This window comes from Hippopotamus amphibius, chromosome 15 (genome assembly GCF_030028045.1).
Source record: "Hippopotamus amphibius kiboko isolate mHipAmp2 chromosome 15, mHipAmp2.hap2, whole genome shotgun sequence".
NCBI lineage: Eukaryota > Metazoa > Chordata > Mammalia > Artiodactyla > Hippopotamidae > Hippopotamus > Hippopotamus amphibius.
The window spans coordinates 17,654,552-17,678,387 of NC_080200.1; the positions used below are offsets into that span (position 1 = coordinate 17,654,552).

The 23,836-nt window shown below is 41.4% G+C and overlaps 2 protein-coding genes across 2 annotated transcripts; one reads left to right on the forward strand and one right to left on the reverse strand.

Moving 5' to 3' along the window:
• Window positions 1-655: 655 nt before the first annotated feature.
• On the reverse strand, window positions 656-1,600 carry LOC130837061 (olfactory receptor 10H4-like). The gene has a single exon (XM_057709833.1). The coding sequence runs from the start codon at window positions 1,502-1,504 to the stop codon at window positions 656-658; it is 849 nt and encodes a 282-aa protein (XP_057565816.1). The 5' UTR covers window positions 1,505-1,600.
• Window positions 1,601-20,992: 19,392 nt separating this feature from the next.
• On the forward strand, window positions 20,993-21,934 carry LOC130837075 (olfactory receptor 10H1). Its single transcript, XM_057709853.1, has one exon. It carries the CDS (start codon window positions 21,062-21,064, stop codon window positions 21,932-21,934), a length of 873 nt encoding a protein of 290 aa, XP_057565836.1. The 5' UTR covers window positions 20,993-21,061.
• Window positions 21,935-23,836: the final 1,902 nt, after the last annotated feature.

The following is a 23,836-nucleotide window of genomic DNA, read 5'->3' on the forward strand; positions in this document are numbered from 1 at the left end:
GCTCTCTCTCTTCCTCTTGCTCTCACTAGATCTAGTTCTTGCTTTCTCTCTACTTTACGTTTTAACCTTCTTTACTTGATTCAGCTCAATATAAAAAAACCTCTCTTAGAGTCTATAGCTCCAAAATGCAGTGATGAACTGTAAATAGTAAACCAGTTTTCTGAAGACAAATGCTTTATTTTCTTTTGTGTATTTCTTATAATTATGAAGATAATAATAAAACTAAACATGGTCCTTTACACATGGAAAAACCCAATTCTGGTGGCATTTCTTATTGTCTTTTGGTTATTTTGTTTATTCTTATTTTGGCAGATAGGGAAATAAAATCTTCTCTTGTTAATTCATTCAAGAAGAACCACGTGCATCAAGGTCCGGACACATTCATGTGGTGCTCCCCATCTGCCTATAGATAGATAACACATTCTTAGACATAGATAATGGGATGGAGTTCATCTCATTGGATATAAATAAGAGATTATGATGATAGAGCCTATGCAAGAGGGGGAAATATTGGAGAAAAACAAATAGCTAGTATGTATCAAACTCTTATGGAGTGTGGGTATTTTACAGACCTGAATCATTACAAGAGTTCTATGAAGACAGACATTATTATTCCCAACATTTCTATCATATTTCTTCATCACCAAACTGGCCATCAGGAACTCAGGGGACAGAATGTTCTGCGGAAGCTTCTCTTTATGGCATTCTTCAGTTCCTTATTCCTGAGGCTGAAAATGATCGGGCTAAGAAAGGGGGTGAAGACTGTATAGGTGGTGGCCATCAGAGTGTTACTGTCCATAGAACGGGGGCCCTTGGGCTTGAGGTAGATGATGGAGGCAAAACCGTAGTGCACGACCACTATGGTGAGGTGGGATACACAGGTGGAGAAGGTCTTGTGCCGGCCCTCAGCGGAGGGGATCCTCAAGATGGCGGCCACAATGAAGATGTAGGAGAGGAAGATGAGGAATAAGCACCCCATCAGGGCTGTGACACAAACCAGGATCACAACCATGGAGACAGAAGCTGTCTCCTTCCCACAGGCCAACTTCAAGAGAGAAAGCACGTGGCAGAAAAAATGGTGGATCTCATTAGACTCACAGAAGGTGAGGTGGAAAACTATCAGTGTCACCATCATCCCCATGACTGAGCCACCAGCCCAGGACCAGGACACTATACGGGCACAGTCACGTGTGCTCATGAGCACGTTGTAGCGCAGGGGGTGGCAGATGGCCACGTAGCGGTCATAGCCCATGATCATGAGCAGGAAGGAGTGAGTGAAGCCAAAGGTGAAGGAGAAGAACATCTGGCTGGCACAGGCCACAAAGGTGATGGAGCGGTGGGTGGAGAGCATGTCCACCAGCATGCGAGGGGTGATGGCAACAGTGAACAGAATCTCGGAGGTGGAGAGGGCACACAGGAAGAGGTACATGGGGGTGTGGAGGCTGTGCTCCCTCCAGATGGTGGCCATGATGAGCAGGTTCCCCAGCAGCGTGAACAGGTACATCAGCAGGTACAGCAGGAAGAAGGTGGGCAGGAGATGCTGAGGGAAGTTGGAGAAGCCAATGAGGATGAATTCAGACGCTGTGCTGTAGTTCTGGCCCAACAGGGATGCTGCATCTGATGAGATCAGAGACAGGATGAAGGCACAGTGGTAAAAGCATAGGCTCTAACATAGATTAAATGATTATTAAAGACCTGTATACTATATAACTATTTGCTTAACTTTTCTGGGTCTCACAAGCTTCATCAGTAAGATGGAGTAAATCATAATACTTCTTACCATTTTGAAATGTGATTAAAGGTAAAATGAGAAATGAGATCAGTCTATTAAGTGGTTTAAGATATCACTTGGCTATTGGGTTTTTTTTTTTTTGAATGAAAAATTCTTTAAGTTCTGTAGTGCTTTGCAAAGGCTATTGGGTATTTATTAACAGTGATGAAAAAAATAAAAGATTCCAGGTTTTTAATCATTAAGACAGATGATTAGGGTCATAGTCTCTTGAATAATGTGCCTGTTCTAGAAAACATATATTTAGATTTTGGGTTTCTAAAATTTTTTCCCTGAGAACTTTTGTCCTTTAATTGAGTAAGCTATTCATCTTTGTTTTAATACTGTTTTATTCGTACCCATTTGTGCCATCTTATCTCATATTTTGGATTTGCTCTTCTAAAGGAACTGCACGGGAATTATCAAAATAAAAGGATGGACAAATATATGCTAGGCAAACGTGCACCAAAGGAAAGCAGAGGCAGCAATCTTGAAAGCAGAACAAATGGAATGAAAAGAAACAATAATCATAATATCTCTGTTACCATATGCCAGCAAAATGAACCTGGTTCCCTGGAGAAATGGTCGTTGCATGAAAGCATGCCTAGGACGTCTCTGCAACAGTGAAATGGAACTTTCACTGAGCAATGTGTTAATGTTAAAGGATGCCAGATCCAGTCTGAAAACGTGCTTATTGGCCATAGCTGAGCATCAAATGGAGTAATCACGTGCAAAGGATGGAGGAACAAGCTAAATGACCTCATAAGGAAGCAATCAGACAAATCAAAGGTGGAACATTGCACAGAACAATTGGTCCGGTCTCACCAATAAGCCAGGATCAAGAAAAGGATGAAGAGAAATTCAAGGGACATAACAATCATAGGCAATATTGGGTACTATATTAGATATTGACTTAGATAAACTAGTTGTGAAGTATTTTTAAGGAAATAGAGAAGATTTTGATTATGGTGTGGGTGAATAATGAAGTATGAATAATATTAAGGGATTGTTCTTAATTTACTTATTAATTTTATGTTTGGTCTTGTTTTTTAGCTGTAAAGGTAAATATTAGTAGTTTAAAAGCATACGGAAATTTAAAAACTACACACATGTGCACACACCAAGGGTCAAAGAGGAATGTTTCATGGTTAAAAGAACATTGTATCAACCTGCATATATATAATTAACCTATATAACAACATACATTTAAATATTAGGAATAAATATTCAACACAACTTCAGTGAAATGATTATAAAATAGAAATAGCTAAATGAATGCTAGATTGATAAGAAGTCGAAGTTGCAATTTTTAACAGAGTTCAGAAATGCAATTGGGTATTATTAATTATAATGCATTAATAATATTCAGATATCAGCTCCTGAAAATATTTAGGCTCTTCACAAAACAAGATTAAACATTTTTTTCCAAGCACAATAAAATTTTACCTTCTTTTAGGACATAGAGAAATCCTCCATCCACTTCAAAGTATAAATAATATATAGATTATAATGTACAAAAGTTGGAAATCATTGGAGAAGAAATAGCTTTCCAAATCCATAAGTTAAAAGGATAAATATAGTATTAAGTAATCTTTTGTTTCAATAGCAAATCATAAAACAAATGAAGAAATATTTATAATTAAATAATTTAAGCATCAAATAATTTTTAAAAGCTAAAACAGTACCTTGAGGGGAATACACAGTTTTAAATATATTTATCAAGAAACTTTACCCAGGAAAGCATGCTTAATACAACCAAAGTCAGGTTATAGAAAAGATTAATAAGATGGAAGCAAAGAGAAAATGCCAATGTGAAATCACAAAATTAAAAATGGGAGATAACTACAGAAATAATGGGTATTTTTAAATGAATAAAAATAGTATGAAAAATGTTATGAAATTGAAACAAAAGATGAATAAGTTATCAAAAACATATAAAATTCCAAAACTGATGCAAGAAAAAAATAGAGACCCTGGATATTCAAAAAAGTTCTAAAGAAATGGAAATGTTAGCAGACTTTACCTTCCTATAATCATCAACCCTAGTGAGTTTACAAGTGAGTGCTCATAAACCTTTAAGGAACAGTTGACTAATGTCTTTTACATGTCCTTCAAATAAAAGAAAAAAAAAACCCGAAAAAAATTGAAATCTGCTGAGCTCATTTCATTGGGTTAATGCAATCTTCATTCTAAAACCAGGTAAGAATGCTATAAGAAATGACAATTATTGGCCCACTTGACCTATCCATGTTGACTTCAAAATCTATTATAAGACATCACCTAATCATGAAATGGTCTATTAAAATTAGTAAATTATGACCAAATGGTGTTAGTTTATCCCATGAATGACAAGATGGTGCAGCATCATGTGGTTTATCACATAAGTAAATTTAAAAAGAAAAATAATATAATTATCTTGATCAAGAAAGGAATATATTTTCTTAAATTCAACTTCTATTTACAATGTTTTAAATTTTCATGTAATTGACATATAACAACATCATATTAGTTTTAGGTGTACAACATAATGATTTGACATATGTATGTGTATTTATGATTTTTTAAAAGCCCTTTTGTAACATGAAGGGGACTTTCTTAGCTAGATAAAGAATACATCCTACTGCAGATGTAGAGAATGGACTTGAGGACATGGGGTTGGGAGGGGGCGAAGGGGAAGCTGGGACGAAGTGAGAGAGTAGCATTGACATATATACACTACCAAATGTAAATAGATAGCTAGTAGGAAGTTGCTGCATAACCTAGGGAGATAAACTCGATGATGGGTGATGACTTAGAGGGCCAGGATAGGTAGGGCGGGAGGGAGTCGCAGGAGGGAGGGGATATGGGGATATATGTATAAATACAGCTGATTCACTTTGGTGTACCTCAAAAACTGGCACAAGAGTGTAAAGCAATTATATTCCAATAAAGAGCTAAAAAAAAAAAAAAACAAAAAAAAAATAGAATACATCCTACAAAACTAGCAAATAGTATATTAAGTGGGGACATTTACATGCATTATTTTATAAGGAATAAGCCAAGGGTACTCACTGTCTCTGCTGTTCTTTAATATGGAACTGAAAGTCATGAACGATACTACAAGGAAAGAGAAGGATGAAGATACATAAGGGTTGAAGGGAAGACACCTGATCATCTGTCCAGAAAGTAAAAGAATCAGATACAATATGTTAGAACAATAAGAGAGTACAATGCTGCAGGGGCAAGATCAACGTCCAAAAATCACAGTATTTCTTGTACCATCACATCAGTAGTTATCATCAACATACAGAATTTAAGTAAAAAAGTAAGACAACAGTCTCAAGTGAGACAAACTATACAGAAAGAGCTTTCAAGCATTTTGGTCTCAGGATGCCTTTACGCTCAAAAATTATCGAGATTCCTAAAGGGCGTTTGTTTGGGTGGGTTGTAACTATGAATTTTTACCATTTTAGATATTAAAACTAAGAATCCTTAAAAATATTTAGTTGTTAGTACCCTTAAAAAACAATAATAATCCTATTACATGTTAATAGTAGTAACATATTTATGCGAGAGTAATTTGAGAGTAATGTTTCTCAAAAAACATTTAGTGAGAAGAGTGGACTTGTTTTACATTTTTGCAAATATGTCTAATGTCTGCCTTGATAGGAGACAACCTGATGCTTGCATCTATTTCTTCATTTAGTCTGTGGTAATATGTTATTTTAGTTGAAGTATATGATGAAAACACATCCACGCATGTATTTGGTAAAGTAAGCACCTAATGGACCCCTAGGAAGTGTCTCTGGGACCCCCAGGGATCCTCACCCTGCTTTGAAAACCACTGTTATACGATACCTAGAAATTAACATAAAACATGCAATACATCCAAAGATTAATGTTTTAAGCACTAATAAAAATGTAGAAGGTGATCTGAATACTTGAAAATAAATCTACACCCTCGAATGCCTCAAATGGATTGAGCTAATATTATCAGATATCAGTTCTTCCCCAAATTATGTCATCAATGCAGTTGCACTTACAGTTCCAGGGAATTGATTGTGAGTTTGATGAGACTTGTCTAAAATTCCTTCGGAAAATCAGTTCAATAAAAAACTATGACAAACTTATAAAAATTGAGTAAACAAGAGAGATATGTCCTCCTGGGTTGTGAGACATTATAGAGTCAGTGATTTTTTAAAGTGTGAACCTGAATTAAATAGGCACTGATTAAAGTGATTCTATAGCTCAGAAAATACCCCTTCATTATTCACAACTTAACATGTGATAAAGGTGGCAGCACAGTCAAAGGAAAAAGATAAGATTGTTTACTACTTTCTGGTGGAAAAACTTCATTATAGGAACAAAGTAAATATAAATTTCTGCCTAAGGACAAATGCAAATGTGGACTCCAGGTGGATTTAAGACATAACTATGAAATATCAATTATAAAGTTAATAGGAGAGAATGCAAGAGAATTAGTTTGTTGACTTTAAAAAGCACAAAATTTATGGTGATTTTTTAAAAAAAAGACATGAAAACATTAACATTAAGGGCTTTCATTCCACAAAGGAAATCCTGGATAAAGTTATCAGGCAAATGAAACATTGGGAAAAGATAATTTGCATTGTGTAAAACTGACAGAGGTATACTATCTAGAAAAATGAACAAAAAATAGGAACCACAGTACAGATATGAGCACAGAATATGAGAGGAGAAATCTCAGAAGGAGTTATACAGGCAAATGGAAAGATGCTCAGTAAAAAGGAGGGAGGGAGGAGAGAGAGAGAGAGAGAGAGAGAGAGAAATGGAGTCTCACTGTTTATTCAGTTCTTCAAATTAGAAAATCCTGTGTTGGACTTCCCTGGTGGTGCAGTGGTTATGAGTGCGCCTGCCAATGCAGGGGACACGGGTTCAAGCCCTGATCTGGGAGGGTCCCACATGCTGAGGAGCAACTGGGCCCGTGTGCCACAACTACTGAGCCTGCACTCTAGGGCCCATGAGCCACAACTATTGAAGCCCGTGCACCTAGAGCCCGTGCTCCGCAACAATAGAAGACACTATAATGAGAAACCCGAGCACCGCAAAGAAGAGCCCCTGCTAGCCGCAGCTAGAGAAAGCCCCCGCGCAGCAATGAATGCCCAATGCAGCCAATAAATGAATAAATAAATAAATAATAAAAAAAGAAAACCCTATGTTGATTGGATTATGGCGAGAAAGGAATCCTTTTGCAATGCTGGTGAGAATGTAGAATCATGAAAATTCAGCATATACATGCTATGTACACCAGCAAATTTGGTGCTAAGTGCCTATCTTGATTCCTCAAACTTATTTATAAGGGAGCATATAAGAGGTTGTTCCTTGTGGCATTGCTGTAGTGGAGGAATTGGACAAGCCTGCTTTTCCATAACTGGGGAGATGGGAGGTAAGAGGATTGGATGCACACATTGGAGCCCCAAGCAGGTGTTAACTATACACATAGTAATATATAGGGATTTTAAAAACAATATTGAGTGAATGAAGCAAAAAATAGGTTGAACTCTCTAGCATAATCCCATCTGGGCACATTAAAAATATAGCATGTGAAACTACTCTGTATGAAACTACAACTGTAGATGCGTGTCATTACACAGTTGTCGAACCCACCGAATGTACAAGAGAAAGAGTGAAGCTTAATGTGAGCTTGGACTTTGGTTAATTATAATGTACCTGTATTGGTTGATCAATTGTAACAAATGGATCACGCCAATAATGCTAGATGTGGAAATAGAGGAAAGTGTGTGCTGGCAGAGGAGGTGAGTAGGAACCTGCTATACTATCCGATCAGTTTTCTGCAAACCTAAAACTCCTATAATGAAATAAAGCCCATTAATTTAAGAAATAAAAACATTAAAGAATATATACAAACTTGCAAGAATGTACACAAATCAAAGGGTACACTTGAAGTATCTTTAAGTAATTGACAAAACAAAAAGGAAATGGAGTGAAAGAAAGGGGATACGTTTATGAAATATAAGAAGGACCTTTCACAAACCAATGATGATCAAAAGACACAAACTGGAAATATCCTTGCTCAAACTTCTGCACCTAAAGTCCACCATAGAATTAAAAAAATTTTTTTTTATGAATAATTTGAGCCACGTTGCTGGCCAGAGCTCCTGAACTCCTTGGCTCTGGGAGAGCCCCTCCCTCCCTGACATAACTGGACCCCCTAGCAGTCTCACTAGGGTATTATCTCTAAGAATCCCCTACAGTAGGGGTCAGCCTGGAACTTGGAGGACACAGAATCACCAGGAGAGTGAGGAACTTGGCTGGAGTGAGGATTGTCTTTGGAGTGAAGAAGACTGCATTTGTGACCTAAAAAACACATCTTCTGACCAGCTAAGCTCCCTGCCCAGAAACCAAGACGCTGGCATCAACTTCCTTCTGGGCTTCATCCCACCCTTCTCTTAGTATTCTCCTTCCCAACTAAATAGTTTTCAGTTTCTCCCACTCCTCTACACCCATATGGCTCTGTCCCCTCTTTCCTGGACCACTGCCCCAGGCTCCTCTATCTCCCCTCCTCTGCTCCCACTCCACTCTGGCTTCTAGAGAGAATTTTCTGAAATATGCACCAAGGATTAAAATCCAAAGAACTTTCCAGCCCTGAGCCACCTCACCGCAACTGAAAATGGGAGTACATAGAGAACTGCCTTCAGTGGTCAATGAGTATTCATGCAAAGGGCTTCGAGTTTACCTAATAAGTGTAGTTATCACTGACTCTAAGACTGGGTTCCTTCTTCTGATCTGGTTTGTTGTCATCTTTCTGTACCTGATGGCACCAACTGGTCCCATTCTAAACTCATGGTCTCTGACCCCAGTGGAGCACTTAGTACCTCTGGTAATCATATACCACAGTTCCCCCCGGGAGACTAATCCAACCTCCACTCTCTTCTCCAGTCCCTACCTCATCGCTATAATGTGCCTTCCTACCTCCTGCTTGGTGGAACGGCTGTGATTCTTGAGGCTGGGCTCTCGCAACTCCTATGACAAGTGGACAAAATTCTGTCTCCTCAGGTCTCACAGAGGATGGCTCACACACAGATGCTGAGTAAACATCACACACACGACAGGAGTGCACCCAGCTCACACCTCTGTCTCCTCCAGAGACTCCCCTCCAGGTTAGCAGGTCTGGTTTGTGCCAGACCAGGACAGAGCAACAAAGACAAGATAACCTAGAACAGCATTTCTCAGCTTCAGCATTGGTGATATTTGGGGCCAGAGCATGCATTGGCTGTCCTTTTCATTGCACAACGTTTAGCGGCATCCCTGGCCTCAACTCACAAGATGCCAGTAGCTTCCCTTCCCCACCATAAGTTGTGACAACCAAAAACATTTCAGATATGTCCAAATGTCCACCATGGGGCAGAAGCATCCTGGGTAGACGACTGCTGACCTAGAAGCCACAAAGGACACCTAGGCTAAGTGAGAAGAAGGGACCCAGAGTGGGCAAAGTGAGAAGACCCCTAACAGCTTTCCAAGACTAAGATCGTCTCTTACTATCCTTCTCCCCAGCCCTGACCCCGTTCCCAGGCTGAGCAGCACCTACCCACAACCGTAGATTCTTTCTTCCTACCCTCTCTGTCCTGATCCCCCTCTGCCTGGGATGCCTCTTCCAAGAAACGGCCAACAGGGGAGGGCAGAAGTTTTCCTGCTTGTTGCTGTCTGCAGCACCCACAGGCAGGTGTGTGGTCAGACCTAGAAGCTCCTGGACCTGATACAGTGTTCTTTATCCTTGCTTCAGTCTCCAGCAGGCTGTTCCCGAGAGTGTCTTCATGAAACCAACCTGAAAGGGCAGTACTTAGGGTCTGGAGATACAGAGAGGAGCCTCAGGGGGCCTTCTGGGATATGTAGTCTCCACTTCCTCCAACTATCCCCACACAACAAAGACTCCCTGCTGCCTCTCTCTGCCCAGTGTGATGGCAGCCCCTGCTGAGGGCTGAGGAACTCCCAGTACTGGGGGAGACAGGGCTGGATACAGATGCCCTCAACCCCTTGGGGTCAAGGTAGGGTCAGAAGAAGTCAGGAGCTGGAGGAGCCCAGAGTAAGAATCCAAGTTTGTGCCCTCTGGTGAGGGCAGTTGGAAGGCTTCCCAGAATAAGATTGATTTGGAGCTGGATCTTGGAGAGTAGTGTCTCTTGTGTAATATCTTCCAGCCACACTGGAAAGCCCCACTTCTCTTCTCCATCTAGCTCTAGCCTCTCCCTGTTATCCTGTGATCCAAGCCAGAAAGGCTGACATTACCATATGCCTCCCTGTGATAAAATATAAACATTTGATCTTTTGGTCTTTGTCCCTGGTTCCTGACACACAGTTTCTGAAACGCAGGAGTGATAAAAGTGTCTTTTTTATGCTGATGAGAAGACCAGAGACTGGAGGCCCCTAGATAGCTTCAAGATGGGGGCTGGTATCCAGAAAGATCAAGGCATGAGTAAAGGGTTGAAACTTTCACCCCCACCCCAGATCTCCAGGAAGAGGAGAGGAGCTACAGATTGAGTTAATCACTGATGGCCAATGATTTAATCAATTATGGCTCTGTGATGAAACCTTTATAGAAACTCCCTAAACAACAGGATTTGGAGAGTTTCTAGGCTGGTGAACACATGAAGGTCCTGGGAAAGTGGTGCATCTGAAGAGGGATGGAAGCTCCTCATTCATTACCCTGGAATTTGCCCTATGTTTCTTTTCCATTTGTCTGTTCCTGAGTTGTATCTTCTATAATAAACTAGTGATAGCAATTAAAGAACTTTCCTGAATACTTTAAATCATTTTAGCTAGGCGTAGAACCTGAAAGAGGGAGGTGGATTGTAGAAACTTCTTACTTTCTAGCCAGTGAGGACTGTCAGTTGAATTGGGAGCCGTCTTGTGGGATTGAGCCCTTCACCTGTGAAGTCTGACACCAACTCCAGATCGTTAGGGTCAGAATTGAATTGTAGGACACCGTTGGTACCCAAAGAGTTGGAGAACTGATCCTTGGTGTACAAAGAAGTCACACATTTAATGTCATAAGTGTTCAGCAACACTGTCTGATCAACCTTGTAATCAGCCTCAAATCTGGCCACTCAACTCATCCTGGATGCCCTCACCTATCTCCCCCTATGCGTCCCCATCACTCCCTGTATCTCCGCACATCCACCCCTGCCCTCAGCAGCCTACTCCCCTCACAGCAGCCAGAAAGAGCTCTCTATAAACAAGAATCTGACTATGCTGCTTGTGCTTGAATCCAGCTCCTTGGTACAGCCACCTTAGAAAACTGATTGGCAGCATCTATTCAAGGTGACATAGATCTCCTCTATGACTCAGTAATTACACATCTAGGTACAGACCCAATGGAACAACACATAAGTATTGCCTGCTAAAGGACATGTGCTAGATGTTCACATTAATGCCATTCATAGGAAATCCAAACAGGAAACAACCCAAATGTCTATGAATATGTTCACATCATGGAATATTGTACAATTCTTTTTTGTAAGTGAATTTAAAATACGGGTGTGCAACACAGTGGTTTGATATATTTATATATATTGTAAAATGATCACCAAAATAAGACCAGTTACCATGTGTTATTTCTTTTTTTTTCTTTAAGAACTTTTATTGAGATATAATTGACATACAATAAACTGCATATATTTATTTATTTTTTTATGAAGGTAAATATTTTGTTATTAAACTGTTTTTTTATTTTCCTGCATATGTTTCCTTTTTTTTTTTTTTTTTTTGGCACACGGGCTTAGTTGCTCCGTGGCATGTGGGATCTTCCTGGAGCTGGGATCGAACTCGTGACCTCTGCATTGTCAGGCAGATTCTTAACCACTGTGCCACCTAGGAAGCCCCCCTGCATATGTTTAAAGTGTACAATTTGATATTTTTTTCTTATTAGTAATGTATATATGGCAATCCCAATCTCCCAATTCATTCCCCCCCTATCCACCTTGCTTTCCCCACTTGGTGTCCATATACTTGTTCTCTACATCTGTGTCTCTATTTCTGCCTTACAAACCAATTGATTTGTACCATTTTTCTATATTCCACATATATGTGTTAATATATGATATTTGTTTTTCACTTTCTGACTCACTTCACTCTGTATGACAGTCTCTAGGTCCATCTGTGTCTCTACAAATGTCCCAATTTCATTCCTTTTTACAGCTGAGTAATATTTCATTGTATATATGTACCACATCTTCTTTATCCATTCCTCTGTTGATGGACATTTAGGTTGCTTCCATGTCCTGGCTATTGTAAATAGTGTTGCAATGAACATTGGACTGCATGTGTCTTTTTGAATTATGTTGTTCTCTGGGTATACGCCCAGCAGTGGGATTGCTGGGTCATATGGCAACTCTATTTTTAGTTTTGCAAGGAACCTCCATACTGTTCTCCATAGTGGCTGTATCAATTTACACTCCCACCAACTGTGCAAGAGAGTTCTCTTTTTTCCACACCCTCGCCAGCATTTACTGTTTGTAGATTTTCTGATGATGCCCATTCTAACTGGTATGAGGTGATACCTCATGGTAGTTTTGATTTGCATTTCTCTAATAATTAGTGATGTTGAGAAGCTTTTCATGTGCGTCTTGGCCATCCATATGTCTTCTTTGGAGAAATGCCTATTTAGGTCTTCTGCCTATTTTTTGATTGGGTTGTTTTTTTTGTTATTGAGCTGGATGAACTGTTTAAATATTTTGGAGATTAATCTTTTGTCTGTTGATTTGTTTGCAAATATTTTCTCCCATTCTGAGGATTGTCTTTTCATCTTGCTTATAGTTTCCTTTGCTGTGCAGAAGCTTTGAAGTTTCATTAGGTCCCACTTATTAATTTTGGTTTTTATTTCCATTACTCTAGGAGGTGGATCAAAAAAGATCTTGCTGTGATTTATGTTGGAGAGTGTTCTTCCTATGTTTCCCTCTAGGATTTTTATAGTGTCTGGTCCTATATTTAGGTCTTTAATCCATTTTGAGTTTATTTTTGGGTATGGTGTTAGGGAGTGTTCTAATTTCATTCTTTTCCATGTAGCTGTCCAATTTTCCCAGCACTGCTGGTTGAAGAGGCTGCCTTTTCTCTATTGTATATCCTTGCCTCCTTTGTCATAGATTAGTTGACCATAGTTTATCTCTGGGCTTTCTATCCTGTTCCATTGATCTATATTTCTGTTTTTTTTTGTGTGTGTGCTGGTACCATATTGTCTTGATTACTGTAGCTTTGTACTATAGTCTGTAGTCAGGGAGTCTGATTCCTCCAGCTCCATTTTTTCCCCTCAAGATTGTTTTGGCTATTCAGGGTCTTTTGTGTCTCCATACAAATTTTAGGATATTTTGTTCTAGTTCTGTAAAAAATGCCATTGGTAATTTGATAGGGATTGCATTGAATCTGTAAATTGCTCTGGGTAGTATAGTCATTTTCACAATGTTGATTCTTCCAATCCAAGAACATGGTATATCTCTCCATCTGTTTGTATCATCTTTGATTTCTTTCATTAGTGTCTTATAGTTTTCTGTGTACAGGTCTTTTACCTCCTTAGTTAGGTCATTCCTAGGTATTTTATTCTTTTTGTTGCAATGGTGAATGGGATTGTTTCCTTAATTTTTCTTTCTGATCTTCATTGTTAGTGTATAGAAATGCAAGAGATTTCTGTGTGTTAATTTTGTATCCTGCAAATTTACCAAATCCACTGATTAGCTCAAGTAGTTTTCTGGTGGCATCTTTAGGATTTTCTATGTATAGTATCATGTCATCTGTGAACAGTGACAGTTTTACTTCTTTTCCAATTTGGATTCCTTTTATTTCTTTTTCTTCTCTAATTGCTGTGGCAAGGACTTCCAAAACTATGTTGAATAGTAGTGGCTAGAATGGATGTCCTTGTCTTGTTCCTGATCTTGGAGGGAATGTTTTCAGTTTTTCACCATTGAGAATGATGTTTGCTGTGGGTTTGTCAACACTGCCAAGGTTGAGAAAACTTGGACTATATAAACTAACATAAGTATCACTCCAAAATGATGAGTAAAAAAGCCAAGTTGCAGAAAGGTACCTATGGGATAATCAAACCTGTGTTAAAACACATAGTATGAAAAACAGCTTAGTCATTCATCAAAAAATTAAATATAGTTTGGGATCAACATGCACACACTGCTGTATTTAAAATAGATAACCCCAAGGGGGAAAGGGGTGCAGTGGGAGGAATTGGGAGACTGGGACTGACACATATACATTACTGATACTATGTATAAACTAGACAACTGATGGGAACATACTGTATAGCACAGGCAACTTTAGCTAATACACTGTGGTAACTTAAATGGGAGGGAAGTCCAAAAGGGAAGGGGTATCTCTATGTGTACGGCTGATTCATTTTGTTGTGCAGTGGAGGCTAACACAACATTGTAAAGCAATCATACTCCAATAGATATTAATTAAAAAAAGAGAAAAATCAAAGGAAAAAATAAAATAAGATAGATAACCAACAAAGACCTACTATATAGCACAGTGAGCTGTGCTCAATACTCTGTAATAAACTAAGTGGGAAAAGAATTTGAAAAAGGACACATTTATATGTATATGTATAACTGAATCACTTTGCTGTACGCCTGAAACTAACACAACATTGTTAATCCACTATCCTCCAATATAAAATAAAAATTAAAAAAATTAAATATAGAATTACTATATGACCTAGCATTTTCACTCCTAGGACTATACCCCAAAGAAACTAAAAGAATTCAAACACATCCTTGTACACAAATATCCATAGCAACATTCCTCACATAGCCAAATGGTGAAAACAACCCAAATGCCCATCAATTGGTGAATGAGTAGACAAAATATGGTCCAGCTGTACAGTGGAATATTATCCAGTTATTAAAAGGTATGAAGTACTGATGCATGCTATGTGACAGATGAATCTCAAAAATATTATGCTGAGTGAAAAAGCCGGACCCTGTAGCCTGCATATTGTATGATACCATATATATGAGACGTCCAGATCAGGCACAATCATAGGGACAAAAAGCAGATGAGTGGTTGCCAGGGTCTGGGGGGAGGAGGAGTGCTAATGGGATGGGATCTCCCATTTTTGGGTGTGATGCAAATGTTCTAGAACTAGATACAGACAGTGGTTAAACAACATTGTGAATGTGCTAACTGCCACTGAATTGTTCACTTCAAAGTGGTTATTTTTAAGTTATGTGAATTTCACCTCAAAAATAGAACAAAACCAGAAAAAGCTCAACAAAACCCCACAACAGTACTCTTATTTTATGGGTTGGTGTTTGTCCACACGCCTCGTGCATACAAAGGTCTGTGAGGATGCCCTCACATTCATCATAGGAACTGCTTTTCCAGCCTTTGTATGACTTTTAGCCTTATTTGTAGCATCTCAAACATTTAATAAGAAGAAACATATTTGCTTATTGATTTAAAAAAAACATTTTAGAGGACATTTAATTGGGAAAATGATCTGAATGGGGAAGAAAGCAGGTGGAGAGGAACATCAGGCAGCCTCCTGAGTCCCAGCGGGCAGTCAAAGGGCTGCCTTCCTGCCAATAGCAGCAGCCAGAGTCCTAAATCTCAAATTCACAGAGTGTTAGACTCTGCTCAAGCCCCTGAGAAACTCAGATAATTAACTCACCCCTGACAGGCAGGGAGGGAGGGAAAGTGAGGACAATCTCCCTGAGGTTGCCCGATGCCTCCTAGCGTCCCCAGGGGTTCTGTGTCCCTGTACCAGAGGGCAGATGCAGAGAGAGTGGGACCACAGAGAGAGAAGGCAGCAGGCAGGGAGCAGAGGCAGCATAAGTAATGGTGGTGAGTCTCAGGCAAGCCCCCCACACAGCTGGCATGCTCAGGGGGGCAGGATCCTTGCCTTGCAGCCCTCACCTACAGCGAAACATCAAAGCAGGGCTTCAGTTGGAGTGAGGCAGAAACAGGTGCAGAGCCCGGAGCCACAGGTGAGTCATCTTCCCTCCCTTCCACTTGACCAGGAGAGACCTGGGGAAGGAGCAGCTGCCACAGACTTGGAGAAGCCTCCCTGTTTATAAAACTCCTTGTGTAAATTGAATCTATGAGGTGGGAACAGAAGGCAGGGCTCCACTTCTTGGCTTCAAAGTAATGTGATGACTGTTTTGCAGGACAAGTGAGGAAACTGAACTGCAGAGAGAAGAGCTCCCGCTCTAAATTACCCAAAACACATGTCTGACTTTTAACAGCTCACCCCTCTCTATTCTGGCCGAAACCCAATGGGGAGAAATGATTGGGGGGAGGCAGAGAAAAAAGACAAGAGGATACAGGATTGAGAGGCTCCAGTCACCCTCAGAAAATGTAGAGTATTAGGGAGGCACCAGGGTGGACAGGTGTGGTGATGGTAAAGAATCAAGGATGAAAACAGGGAGAGAAAAGGGAGGCAGGAGGTGGTGAGATGGGAGGCAGGAGATGGTGAGATGGGAGGCAGGATGCAGAGAGGGAACAATAAACAGTTTCACTGAGAAGAGAGACCAGGATGGGAGCAGACAGGTAAGGCAAGGTGGATACAACACAGACCTGGCCTGTAGCTCTCAACCAGGGGACACTTGACAATGTGTGAGTATACTTCTGATTGTCACAATTGGGAGATGCTACTGGCATCTAGCAGGTGACAGAGACACTACTCAGCATCTTATAATGCACAGGACAGCCCCAACCATAAAAAATTATCAGCCCCTAAATGTCCATAATGCTAAAGTTGGAAAAGCCCTGCCCCAGGGCCATATGTAGACAGAATATTTCCATGGACAGACTTGAGCCCTGAATTCCTGGGTGGGGAGCTGGCCCCTCTGTGGGTTCCTCTAAGTGCCAGATACCCAGGTTGCACTCTCTCTCTGAGGCTGTTCAGTTTACTTACAGAGGAATGCAGTAGGTGTTCTCTGGTGGATCAATCCCAGGAGAATTTAGTCTAATTCTCTGCCATCCAGGACCCACACCCATCATAGTTCTCAGGCTTTATTCTACTTTAAAAAATTAAGATACTTTACTTCTTGGAGCAGTTTTAGGTTTACAGAAAACTGAGCAGATAGTGCAGAGGATTTCCATATACCCTCACTCCCTGCACACAGCTTCTCCTATTACAAACATCCTGCATTAGTGAAGTAACTGTGTTATAGTTGCTGAATCAATATTGACATAGTATTATTAACTAAAGCCCACAATTTACATTAGGATTCACTTTTGGTGCTGTATATCCTATGAGTTTTGACAAAGCCACAATGTCATGCATCCACCATTATAGCATCCTGCAGAATTGTTTCACCAACTTAAAAAAACCCGGAGTTCAACCTACTCATCCCTTCCTCTCTCCCCCTCAGTCCCTGACAACCACCAATCTTTTTACTGTCCCCATAGTTCTGCCTTTTCCCAGAATGAAGAGGCACCAATCTTAGCTGGGTTCTGTATCCCCATCATCCCAGAAGGTGTATATGCAGCCCTGGGCCACCTCCCAGGACATGGTGAGCTCCTGTCTTCTTATATCAATAGTTCCTCTCTCTCTGTTTCTTCCTGGCTCTGGATTTTTGTGATCTTAATTAATACAGGGAGGGAGAGTGTGGATGGTCTGATATGGTGAAGCTAACAACTCTCTGGTCCTGGGCGTGGCTCTGACACTCATTAGCAGCCAGCAGTAAATGGTGAGTATAACAGAGAGGTTAGGAAAAGATAGGCTTTGGGGTCATTCAGATGTAGGTTCAGATCCTGGCTCCCTTACTCAGGAGACTTGGTCTCTTGGGCAAGTGATGTGTCCTCTGTGGGATGTAGCCACCACTTCTGTAAAACAGGGACTGTAGCAGGTGCCTCATAATATTGAGGTAAAGATTTAACAAGAAGTGCATGAGCACAGGTGCCAATGACCAATAAAGGGTAAATATTCTCATCAAGAACTCAAAATCCAGTACCAGACAGAAATAAGATGATTGCCAAATAGTTCCACCTTGGAAACCCAGTCTACAGAGGAAAACTAATGTATTATATACAGCAAACGAATGTATTGTACACAGAAAACTAATGTATTATAAAGATTTTGAGGAGTTACAAAACAGATTTTGGTTTCTGAAGTGTCAGAAGGGAAGAACAACAAATATGGAGGAGTCCTGAATGAAACTGTAAATTATCATTTTTTAAAATAAATTTATTTATTTATTTATATTTATTTATTTATTTATTTATTTATTTATTTATTTAATTGGCTGTGTTGGGTCTTTTTTGCTGTGCGCAGGCTTTCCTTTTAGTTGTGGTGAGTGGGGGCTACTCTTCATTGTGGTGTGCGGGCTCCTCATTGCTGTGGCTTCTCTTGTTGTGCAGCACGAGCTCTAGGCATGTGGGCCTCAGTAGCTGCAGCACATAGGCTCAATAGTTGTGGTGCATGGGCTTAGTTGCTCCGCGGCATACGGGATCTTCCTAGAGCCGGGATCGAACCTGTGTCCCCTGCATTGGCAGATGGATTCTTAACCACTGCACCACCTAGGAAACTCATAAATTATCATTGATTTCATGATAAAATTGAAGCCCCCTAACAATCACTGTGGAGGATGACAGCTGGGGAAACTTTAAGGCTCCCTTGTTTAGTCTCAGGGATATTTCTTTCCTAGTCTAGGTTCTTTGAACACCTTTTCCCATGTTAAGTGTTCCCAGGATTCCAACTCTTACCTGGCCTCTCTAGAGCCCCTTCAACACCTACTTTGCCTGTGGAGTGAGAAGAAATTTGCATAAAAGTGACCTTATTCCCTTCCTCTCCAAAGGAATTGCCCACACTCCTTTGCTTAAATACTTTTTTTTAAAAAGAATACATAAACTACATAAACCTAGAAAAAAATATCCAGTGCCAGAGACAGTTGCATCTCCAACATGACACATTATAATGATGGTTCTGAAAAAGTTAGAAGCAAGGACTTTTAGACTCACTCAGGAGTTGTTTTGGAAGCACACAGGAATGAATGAATAAATCTGTTTGGGGATGAGATGTTCAGGAAGGCTGCACAGAGCAGGTGACATTTAAGCTGAGTCTTAAAGATGAACAGGTATTTGGCAGTTGGAAAAGGGGAGGAACCAAGATTCAGGTAAAAGGAGTAGCTAATGAATTGCAACTCTACTCCGTAGATCATTGGTTCTCAACTGGGGGGTGACTTTGTCCCCCATGGGGATACGGGCAATGTCTGGAGACACTTCTGGTTGTCACTACTGAGCAGGGGCTACTGGCATTCAGCTGGTCGAGGCCAGAGATGCTGTTAAGCACCTTACATTGCACATGACAATCCCCCATAACAAAGGATGATACAGCACCAAATATTGAGAAACCTTGCACTAGATGTTGGAGAGCAACAGGAAGCTGAGAGCACAGCCCACATGATTCCAATCTCATCCATCATCTTCTTGGAGGCTCTTGTTTCCAAGTCATTGACATTGACTCACCCCCTCTAGGATCTCAGAGTGTCAGGACTGAGTGGGGCTGTTGAGGCTACCTTCCTGGGGACCTACAGCAGGTGCTGACTTAGAAGTGAGGGAAAGAAGCAAGTGACTCCAAGGGAGGAAGGCCAAGAAACTCTGGAAAACAGTGATGTTTGGGGAATGCAGCCTCCAGGGACCAAAGTTTCTGGTTCCCACAATTTGTTTTGTTCTCAACCTGTAGGGGCTTGATTTAGGACTCGAGCCCACTTAATAGGGCATTCATTACATTTTCTTATTTTTTTATTGTGGCAAAATACACATAACATAAAATCTACCATTTCCTCCATTTTATAACTTACAATTCAGTGGCATTAAATACATTCATGATGTTGTGCAACCAGCAGGTCTATCTAGTTCCAGAACCTTCTCAGCATACACAAAGGAAACCCCATACCCATTAGCAGCCACTCTCCTTTCTCCCCTTCCCCCAGCCCCTGGTAACCACCGATGTGCTTTAAACTCCTACATGAATGTTCATAGCAGCACTATTCACATGAGTGAAAAAATGGAAACAACCTAAATGTCCATCAATGGGTCCATGGATAAACAAAATGTGTCTGTCCATAAAGGGATATTGTTTGGCCATGAGAAGGAAGGACGTTCTCATACATGCTACAATGTTGATGAACCTCAAAAGCATTGTTCTGAGGGAAAGAAGCCAGACCCCACAGGCCACATAGTGTAGATTCCATTTAGATGATTTCTGCAGAGCAGACACATCCACAGGCATGAAAAGTAGATTAGTGGTTTACTGCCTTTTAAACTTGACATTGCCTAATTAAAAAAAAAAATCACATAAAAAAAGGTACGTTATTTATAAAGAGACATTGAAATCTTATTAAATTGAAGTTATTTCCTGAGCACAGACCATGTACATTTGCTCACTTAATGTACTGATTTAATTATAGGAGGCAGCATCTACTGTTTTCCAGACCACGGTCCAAAAATAACTATTTTAGTTCTCACAACCATTCTCTGAGGCAGGTAGAGAGACATGGAGGTACAGAGAGGTGAAGAAACGTGCTCCAGTGTACACAGTGGGCGGAGCAGGGATTTGAACTCAGTCAGCTGACTCCCTCTTCCCTCTGTCAGATGGCTGTGTCGCACTGCTTCAGAACGTAGAGGTGGGCCTCACGGGATCTGCAAAACAACCAGAACACGACTGCTACACAGGGTCCTGCCTCGGATACCTTGCCTGGATAACTCCAGAGGGAAAATCTGATTGATTCATGTTAAGTTATAGACGCACACTGCTCGAAAGTGTTGCAGCCTTGGGGTAGGGGTCTTGTGGTATCTGAAGTTCTGGGAAGAACGGGATTTATCAGAGGGAGCAGGAGAGCACAGCAGCTGGAAGTTCTGGTGAAGGAACATTTTCACTGTTGGAAGCAACCTAGAGGGATAGCAAGGTAGACTCTTTGGGGAGAGCCAGCAGTGGGTTCTGCGGTGTTGGCTCTGCCTTTCACAGCTTCACCTTAAACGAGTTGCTTAGATTCACTTCAATATTCTCAATGAGTATTCTTGAGATACTCAAAACAGAATGACAAAAACAGCACCTCCCCCACTGCATTGATGAGACGCTTAAATCATAGGAAGCACAGAATAGGAACTCAACCAAATCTACCTGTCACTGATTAGGAGCAGCCCCTTGGGCAGGACCAGGAAGGATGGAAGCGGATGACCTCCCTCCATCCAGTAGCTGACCTCCCCATGTCACACCTCACTTCAGGCACAGCCTCCGTGCAGGGAGCCAACCTCTCAGCAGTGACTGAATTCATCCTCCTCGGCTTCTCCACCTTCCCCCACCTTCAGCTCATGTTCTTCCTGCTCTTCCTGCTGATGTACCTGTTCACGCTGCTGGGGAACCTGCTCATCATGACCACCATCTGGAGGGAGCGCAGCCTCCACACGCCCATGTACCTCTTCCTGTGCGCCCTCTCCATCTCCGAGGTCCTCTACACCTTTGCCGTCATCCCACGCATGCTGGCCGACCTGCTCTCCACCCACCACTCCATTACTTTGACAGCCTGTGCCAGCCAGATGTTCTCCTCCTTCACGTTTGGCTTCACCCACTCCTTCCTGCTCACCGTCATGGGCTATGACCGCTACGTGGCCATCTGCCACCCCCTGCGCTACAACGTGCTCATGAGTCCCCGTGGCTGTGTCTGCCTGGTGACCTGGTGCTGGGCTGGAGGCTCAGTCATGGGGTTGGTGGTGACATCTGCCATTTTCCATCTTACCTTCTGTGGGTCTAATGTGATCCATCATTTTGGCTGCCATGTGCCACCTCTCCTGAAGTTGGCTTGTGGGGACAATGTCTCCATTGTGGCAATGAGTGTGGGCCTGGTGTGTATCTCAGCCCTGCTAGGCTGCTGTCTCCTCATCCTCCTCTCTTATGCCTTCATCGTGGCCGCCATCTTGAAAATCCCCTCAGCCGAGGGCCGGCACAAAGCCTTCTCCACCTGTGCATCCCACCTCACCGTGGTGGTCGTGCACTATGGCTTTGCCTCTGTCATCTACCTCAAGCCCAAGGGTCCCCAGTCTCTGGAAGGAGACACCCTGATGGGCATCACCTACACAGTCCTCACTCCCTTCCTCAGCCCCATCATCTTCAGCCTCAGGAACAAGGAGCTGAAGAACGCCATGAAGAAGACCTTCCTCAGCAAGCTCTACCCAGAAAAAATGTGATTATCTGGGAAGAATTCCTTGGACATAGCTAAATTGTGTTACCAGATGCTCTTATTAGAGATGGCCCCCAGTAAGCATGTAATAACCTGTATTTGTCTGATACTTTATGGTTTATGAGAACCTTGCATGCAACATCCAAATGTTTGCAAAATGATTAAACAACATTATGCATGTAATCAGGGTGGAAAGATGTGTGAGATGATAACACACAGAAAGTCAGATTCTTGGATTCCTATCTGTTGCAGGATGCTTTGTCAGGTAGCCTTAAACGTGGAATCTGTTCTGCTCCTGCGAGAAATCAGGGTGGTCTAATTACTTCTATCCCAGAAACCCACATGGCAAAGAGAAATGGAAGATGTCAGGTCTCCACACTCCTCTAGGCAGTAACAGGTATCTACAACACAAATATTGTGAGGCTACAAAAGACTAAGCCAGATTACAGCAGAGGAGAGCAAAGCAGTATAAATTTTAGCATTGCTCAGATTTGTGTACTTGCAGTTAGCAACAGTAATAATGCAGACCCTGAGCAAGTTGAGGAAACTTCCACTTTTTGAGTGTGAATCTTGAGCAGCAGCAGAGAGACCAAGTCTCTACTGTTAGTTCAAGGGAAACAGTCCCACTGTGAGAAATTGCCTGCCCTGTTACAGAGTGAGGTAGCACAAGCACCAGTGGGGAACTCTTTCTTGAATCACAACAATGAGTGCAGAGCCCAAGATGAAGGTGTATCCCATGGTCACACCAGTTTAAAGATCCCCATTCCCCATTGGCACTAATGGGGATTTAAGGTTGACCATACTGCCTGGTACTTATAATTTGTTGATAACAAGTGTATTCAAGAGAATGAGACATACTGTATGTTATCACTTATAGGTGGACTCTAAAAAGGGTAAACTCATAAAAACAGAGAATAGAATGATGATTATCAGGGCGGAGGGGTGAAGGAATTGGGGAGGTGTTGTAAGGGCACAAATTTGCAACTGAGACAGGCTGGGACCTGGGACCCTTTACTGCAGTGCTTGCACCTGGACAATTATCTCCTCGAGCAACAAAATACAAAACTCTAAGGGACTAAAAATAACTTCAAGCATGGGTAGCTGGGGGCAAACTGTGGACAACAAGATACAAAAAGGCCAAAACCCAACAGCAACTTCAGAGATTCCAGGAGCAAAAGCAGGGGACTGCGTATGGTCCCTGCACCCAGCAACACCTAGGGGGGTGGGCAGACCGCCGAAGCCACCCCTTCAACTCAACCCAGTGATCTGCCCCTGCCCTCACCCCATTTAAGAAACCAGCTTGCCTCCCACCTCAGGGAGCGGGGAGCAAGCAAGGGCATCCATTATTTGTTCTCACTCCCTCCTGCTGCAGCAGGAGTCCCAATAAAGCCTACCTAAATTTTTTTTGTCTGGCCTCTTATTAATTTCTATTGATCAAAGAGTCCAAGAATCTGGATCAGTAATACAACCAGTAGATAGATAAGATCTGGAGGTCTAAAACGCAGCATAGGGATTATAGACAGTAATACTATTATAAATTTCAAAATTGCTAAGACACTAGATCTTAATTGTTCCCACTACCAAAAAGGAGATAATTATGTGGTATGATAGAGGTGTTGGCTAACACTACAGTGGTAATCATATTGCAATATATAAATGGAGCAATCAGCACGTTGTACACATTAAACTTACACAATGTTATATGTCAAGTATATCTCAATTTAAAAAATGTAAATTGTTTCATTTTATTTTAAAATAACCCTTTATAATACTTAATGGACACTAGTTTATGGTGATACTGTTGTACACGGTAACAAATTAAAATGCACAAGCAATAAATTAGACAAAGTAGCCAAAAAAAGGAAACTGAGTGTATTCATGTTTAATTTGAATAGTAAACTATACCTCA

Bases quoted from the DNA above. Each gene is read 5' to 3' on its own strand.
- LOC130837061 (XM_057709833.1), bottom strand. From the start codon at position 1,504: ATGTACCTGTTCACGCTGCTGGGGAACCTGCTCATCATGGCCACCATC.
- LOC130837075 (XM_057709853.1), top strand. From the start codon at position 21,062: ATGTTCTTCCTGCTCTTCCTGCTGATGTACCTGTTCACGCTGCTGGGG.